Source organism: Limanda limanda, chromosome 19 (genome assembly GCF_963576545.1).
Source record: "Limanda limanda chromosome 19, fLimLim1.1, whole genome shotgun sequence".
Lineage (NCBI taxonomy): Eukaryota > Metazoa > Chordata > Actinopteri > Pleuronectiformes > Pleuronectidae > Limanda > Limanda limanda.
In genome coordinates this window covers 18,677,364-18,684,510 of record NC_083654.1, presented here as the reverse complement: position 1 = coordinate 18,684,510, position 7,147 = coordinate 18,677,364, and the positions used below count along the sequence as shown (strand labels likewise).

The following is a 7,147-nucleotide window of genomic DNA, read 5'->3' as shown; positions in this document are numbered from 1 at the left end:
CTGTCTTTCTTTTGATATGTGGTGTAATTTCACTTGTTTGTCAAAACTTAACCTTTTCTGTCTTTTCTGGTTTATTATTATTTTGTTTTATCCCGACCAGGCCCCGAACCCAATCACATCAAACCCCTTTGAGATGAATTACAAAGGGTCAAATATAAAATGTGCTCGTCCTCTTCTGCCTGATACCTGCAGTCATGTTAGAGTCATGCAGAGACTGTTGTGATATGTTTAATAATCACAAATAGGACTAATGTTTAGGATTGCACACAATTCCATCAGGGATCCACATATTTTTCAGCATTTTAATGAACATTTTGTCGTGGGGTAACGAAAATGACAGCCCTTTAAAAGAGGTTAATTGGGTTTGTTTTCTTTTTCCACATGTTAACTACTCACTGTGCAGCTTTCCTCTCTGTGGTTGGTGGATCCGTGCTGTGACGCCATCCTTATCCTCCAATAAGCTCATACAAGGCCTGTGCTGATCCTCTTCCTGACCACCTGTTGCATCTTAGGGCGAGAGGTTATCTGCAGAACCACGATCAGATAAGACGTTTACGCGTGCAGCTCTGTTACAAGTGGTATTTCACAACAGGAACAACCAGATAATGATAAATAGCGAGAGTGCTTTTGATCTGCAAGAGGCTCAACTGCTTCTGACACCCACGTCTGCACCGGGTTTTTTTGCCCCGCAGCTAATCCCGTCTTTGCAAGATGTCAGTGAGAACTCTCCCCCTGGTTTTCATTAATCTCGGTGGGGAGATGATTTACATTCTGGACCAACGCCTGCGAGCGCCCAACACGTCTGTTGACAATTCAGAGAAAGGTAGAGGTAGATAGAGGCCTGACAGGCTTGGTAGATGTGTACGTGTTTCGCTCCCACTCATCCCTCCCCCTGACAAGCTGTAGCAGTCAGATGTTAGCTCATAAACCCAGCATGTGCATCTCAAATTTCCATTGCACAAAATGTCTCTTCTTTCTTCTCTTGCAGGAGTGTGGTCAGAAAATGACAGAAAAAGAGGTATAGATACCACACATCAGTATATTGTTGTTTATTCAGCTCGGTGTGCCGCTGTAGAAATGGTCTCGGTACAACTTTATATTACATTATAATTATGATGTATGCATACAGGGTACAAGTGTAAGAAAAAAAGACGATAAGGGAACAAGGAAAATAAAAAAAGGGCAATTTAGAGGAAAGAAGACAGATTTTCTAACATTAAATTTGCCCAAACAGCAGCAACTTAAAGAAGTGAATGGTAAAGTAAGTTTAAGATTAAGGAAAGGATGTTTGACAAGGCCGGATCAACACAGCTCCATCTTCAGCAGTAACTGGCACTTTGTTAGCACCTGGAATTACACAGTTAAATACAAGCTGGGTTGTTACCTTTTACAATAAAATAAAAGCTCCAATAGTTATAATGACCCAGAATAACCACTTTCCTTCTATGTCCCTTCTCCTGTTGGAAGTTCTGAATGACATCGTGGGAACCCTGTTTAGTAAAGCCTTTATCGATGAACTTCTCAAACCTCAGCAGCTGTATTCTCACAGGACACTGAAAACTGTGCTGACTCGCTTAGCACACGCCTCCATCATGAGGTTGAACCCCGCCAGCATGGACAGGGTACGTACTGGAAAACAGATCAGGGCTGTTCTAGGACTTTCTGAGGCAAAATCCAAGTGAAAGTTTCCCTTAAGTCTCACGCTTTGAGTCAAGTTGTCACGAGTCTTTCAATTCTCAGTGGAATAATTAAAAATTTCCACAATATGTGTATGTTATGTTTTTTTGTATTTTATATGATTTTAAGGTTTTGCTTTAAATTCGACAGGTCAAGACTCAAATCCTCACTTTTATGACTTAATTCTGATTTGGATGCTGCTCTGGACTCTACACACTCCTGATTCTAGATACTGTTCAAGTGCTTGCAGTGCTGCATTTTCACCAGAGCATAAAATGTTATATCTTTGTCCTTTTTCATTCCCTCCTGCAGCTTTACGAGCTGATGGTTATGGCGTTCAAATACCAAATCTTCCTCTGTCCACGGCCAAAAGACTTGCTGCTCATCTCCTACAACCACATAGACACCATCAGGGAGTTTGTGAAAGACACTCCTGTTGTCGTGAACCAAGTGGACGAGACACACAGGAAGATAATTGAGGTGCTACTGTCATTCGTTTCCCTCCAGTGTACTTGTAGTTTACAGAGTCTGTACAAACAGCTTGACATAGTGTCTGGATTCCAGATGCCGACGGGCCTTTCTGTTCACAGCAGATGTTATTGTAGGACAACAACAGGTGTCACTGACAAAGTGTAAAGTTTAAGTACAACCTGACACATGTGACAGTCAGCCAGAATGAAAAATAGCAGAATCCTGAACCTATGCACCTTAGTGGAATTCAGCCCTCAGCAGTCAGTCGTGCAATAATTTACATTCTTGCTTAAAGTACAGCGACGTGTTAAAGTAATTGCCATTGTGAATGCACCCTGTGTAACCTGTTTCCATTCTGCTCAGTGCAGGTTTACTCTTCATTATCAGAAGGTGAATTCCAGCTTCTCAGACAAACTCTGCTCATATTCTTTCAAGACATGCATGTTCGCGTGAGTCCCCTGTCGTCACCTCATCAGCCCATTTCAAGTGATATACAAAATATAACAATTTATTTTATCCCCAATCTGCACTTTATTATTATCCTTTCTTCTCAGGTGTCACTTTTCCAAAAGAATAAATCCCAGAATCCCAACGGACGCTTTGCCCTGTCGACCTCAGGTCCGGTGCCTCATGGGATAGATGTCCCAGGGTTAATTAGGTGGGCAGACAAAACTAATAATCAATGTCAGACTCTCATGTATGTAAATATTGATGTGTTGGATATATCATAAAGTTTTTTTTACTCAAGTGTCCGAGGATGAATCAGTAATAGGAGCATCCAGCACAACCTACAGGCCACAGTTGATTTATTGGAGAGGACGTGAAGGCTCCACTGACCAGCTGACGTGTCTTTATCATAAAAGTTCTTGTATTTAGTCTCTTAGCGATCATAAGACATATCTCAATATTCCAGAGTGTCATCATCCTCTTGGTTCTGCAGGACGTTCGACTCCAAAGGACGAGAAGGTCAAAGAGGCGAGTTCCCCAGTGGAGGAAGTTACACCAGCTCCATTAGAGAGGGATGTTTCCAGCTGCACGGGGACAGAGTCGTCAGACTGGGCCTGAACATGTATGTAGCGTGTGCATCCTTTAACACATGCATCAGCACACGTATGAACTGAACCACATCACGTGTTTAATGGATTCACAGATACACGGTGAATCATCCAGAGGAGACACACACATCCAAGGCTCCTTCTGTCCAGGTAGTGATGTGCAAACATTTATTAATTTCCTCTTGTGTGTTATTTTACTTTTAATTGCCGCATTATCTCCAGCACACTTTTAGGTTTAGCCTTTTCTTTCTTGTCTCTTCTAACCGTCCTGCACATCGCGCTGCAGACAAACAACACTCCCAACCTGCTGGCCAAGGAGGAGCTGAACCTGCTGGCTCGTCTGATGGGCAGCGTGAAGGCTGAGAACAAGCCCAGAGCGGAGGCCGGCTTCAGGATCAACCTGTTCACTACAGACGAAGAGGAGGAGGAGGCGTGAGTCTTCGTCTTTGCTCATTCTCCATGCAGTTGATTTTAATTTCCCACAAATATGTTTCTTATTCTGGGTTAACAGGGGGGATGTCAGTGGAGCTGAGGAGTCCATGTTTGGAGTCGTCAATATTCAAGCGATGAAGGTGATATTACACTGCAATCATCTTAGTTATCTACTGTCTGTAGATACGTTTTTAAAAGCCTAATAAAACATATAAAACAGTGATATCAATGTGTGATGACTGATTTGATGAGTTATATCTGTTTTTCGGGGGTTCAGGACGAACAGGCTTCTTCTGAGCTGGCTCTCATCGCCGGACAGTTCACAGAACCAGATCAGCCTGAGACCCTTGGCTGTAGCAAAGGAGACGACCTGCTGGCCATGATGGACGACCTCTGAGATGAACCGTCACTGGTTGATCTCAATCACTGGTGTCACTGGTGTCATTGATGACGTTTGAATGAGATTCATTATTTTGACTTCACGGCCTAAATGACTGATGCCAACTCGATGCATCTCGGGTACAATCACATTTTGAGATCTATGAGCTTGTGTTTAATCTGTAAAATATGTATTTGTTACTTCAGTCGACACACTGTGATTAACACACACTTTGACTTATTTATTGTTAGACATATTAATATATTTGATCATTTATCATAATTGTACGTTTCCCATAAAGCATATATTTTTATTTTTATGATTGTTTGTTTACAGAGTTAACTCAAAGTATAAATATGTGGCAGACTCATTTACAGTGGTACTGAATAGATTGATTTACTAAGAAATGTCTTAAATAAAAGATTATATTTATTTAAATGATTGTTGTTGTTTGTATTGTTGTAATTATCATTTAATTGAAAGAAATAGTCAAATTAAACTGCTCGTTGTGTGTATCTGGTTGTTTTCTGGAGCAGCCTGCAGAGGGCGCTGTTGTTTTCTGTTTGTGTGCGTTGCAAGTGACGCAGGGCAAGACGTCATCACGCTGCCGTTTCCTCGGTGACGGCGGCGCTAACGCGGAAATAACAACGTGCTCAAAACTTTGCGCAGTTTTGTCTCCTGACACTGGAATTTACGCAGGAATCCGAGCGTTAAGTGACGCAGGTAAGCGATTCACAGAAACATGTGACCGGAACAGACTGATGTTTAGCTTCCGGTGGCTCTGGCTCCATGTAGCCTGCTGCTAACAGCTAACAGAGAAGCTAACAGAGAAGCTAACAGCGGAGCTAACTCCAGCAGACACAGGCTGAGATCCACAGGTTCGATTCCGTCTGTTTAAGTAGGGGGGGGGGTCTCATCAGACACATTCCCCCTGGACCACAGGACTTTAAACGGCGATTGCAGTTTGTCATTAACAGCTTCCATCAGATGTTGTTTACACTTTATACAGGTAGGACAGATGTGTCTTCAGTCAATCAATCAATCAATCAATCAGTCAATCAATCAATCAATCAATCAATCAACATGTATTTATAAAACCAATATTCACAAATCACAAATTGTCTTGTGAAGTTTATTAAGGCGAAACATAATCTATTCTTAACATTCAACAAGAGCAAAACTACCAAAAACACCACAACATCAGGGATCCTCTATTTAATAAGATTATTAATAATGTTAATAAATCATATTTTTCAATATCTTCCATGTCATACCATATTGATATTATATATAATTTTATACAATAATATTGTCTTTTGCACACTGTCTACATATTCTTACACTCATAGTATATTATATTATCTGTTGTATAGTCAAATACTTATATTAATACCTCTACTATATATCATATATTATATCATACTTTCTGTATATTCTTTGTATATAAGTCTATATACACCTATTTATACATGTGTACATGTTATTATTGTTATTATATTACTATTATTATTATATATAGTGTTGCTGCCATTATTACTATATACTGCTATTATATTGGTATAATTACTATCATATATAAATATATATTATGTTATATTATATACTATATATACTGTACTATTTTTATATACTGTCTAACAATAACATTACCATCATATCATCAGTACTATTAACATCATCTTGCCACTGCACCTTATCTACCTATTTATCTTGTGTTTCTGTTTTTATTCTTTCTACCTCAATATTTTTTATTTTATTCTATTGTATTGTATTTCATTTTATTCAAATATACCGGCTGCTATGACGACTTAATTTCCCTTCGGGGATGAATAAAGTAATCCATCCATCCATCCATCCATCCATCCATCCATCCATCCATCCATCCATCCATCCATCCATCCATCCATCCATCCATCCATCCATCCATCCATCCATCCATCCATCCATCCATCCATCCATCCATCCATCCATCCATCCATCCATCCATCCATCCATCCATCCATCCATGTCATGTGACCCACTGACTTTAAACCAGTGCTTTATTGTATTATTATCATTATTTAATAACAGCTTCCATCAGAGATTGTTTTAGACATATAGCACAGATGTGTCCTCTATTTAATAAGAATATTAATAATACAAACCAGTGCTGAATTGTATTGTTAACTTTTTATTTCTTTAATATTAGGAAAAACTATTTAGGTGTTTGCTGCATTTGAAATTCAGCAAAACACCTTCACTCATCAGCAAAAAGAGAAATAATATCACAGATACAAAATGAACACAAAGTAACTATTGAAATGATGTCTGTGTTAGTATTTACATTGTTGGAATTGTTTAAAATGTTAAAATACAGTTTGCATCAGCTCTAAACTTCTGTTGTTATGATCATTATTATTCCTGGTTTTCCTCTGGAGGTGAATAGGGTTGCAAAATGCCGGGAATATTCAAAGTTGGAAACTTTCCATGGGAATTACCGGGAATTAACGGGAATATACGGGAATAAACTGGAAATGTTGTGGGTAATTTATACTAACTGTATTTACCTTGTCATATACAGACATAAATATAAACATTTTGTTGTGTCATAGGCTGATTTGAGCCCTGAGGAAACTTTGGGCACTTGACTATATGCTTCTGCATCGTTGTGTCATTCTTAACATAGGTCTTTGCACAGTATTTGCAAATGTTCACAGCCTTTCCTTCTACATTGGATGGGGTGAAATGCCTCCACACATGAGATGGTGCATGTGGCATTGTTCTGTAGAATAAGATGAGAAAAAAGTTTGTAAAAAAACGCTAATGCAATGCCAGAGATATAAATAGTTAGCCAAACAATTGGAATCGTCTGTAAAAATATTTTATAATGGATGGATAAATGTATGAAAATAGGCTAGATGAACAGATGAACAATCCTCAATCAGCATGCTAATATGTTTTTCCCCAGTAATATCATTGATATTATTTTCAAAATTCCCAAAATTCCCAAGCTTAACTTCCCATGGAAAGTTTCCAGAAATTTACCGTAAACTTTCCGCCCCCTTTGCAACCCTAGTTGTTATGATCATTATTATTCCTGGTTTCCTCTGGAGGTGAATCACATGGTCTAAGCTGACTTCCTGTTGTCCTACAG

The 7,147-nt window shown here is 39.2% G+C and overlaps 1 protein-coding gene across 1 annotated transcript; it reads left to right on the top strand.

Annotated features, from left to right (window-relative positions):
* The first annotated feature begins 605 nt into the window (after positions 1–605).
* On the top strand, positions 606–4,032 carry oscp1a (organic solute carrier partner 1a). Its single transcript, XM_061092989.1, is given in 12 exon segments — positions 606–707; positions 709–823; positions 989–1,018; positions 1,468–1,622; positions 1,990–2,157; positions 2,517–2,597; positions 2,703–2,806; positions 3,089–3,217; positions 3,299–3,353; positions 3,490–3,635; positions 3,715–3,775; positions 3,913–4,032. Coding segments are annotated over 12 exon segments (1,266 nt in total).
* Positions 4,033–7,147: the final 3,115 nt, after the last annotated feature.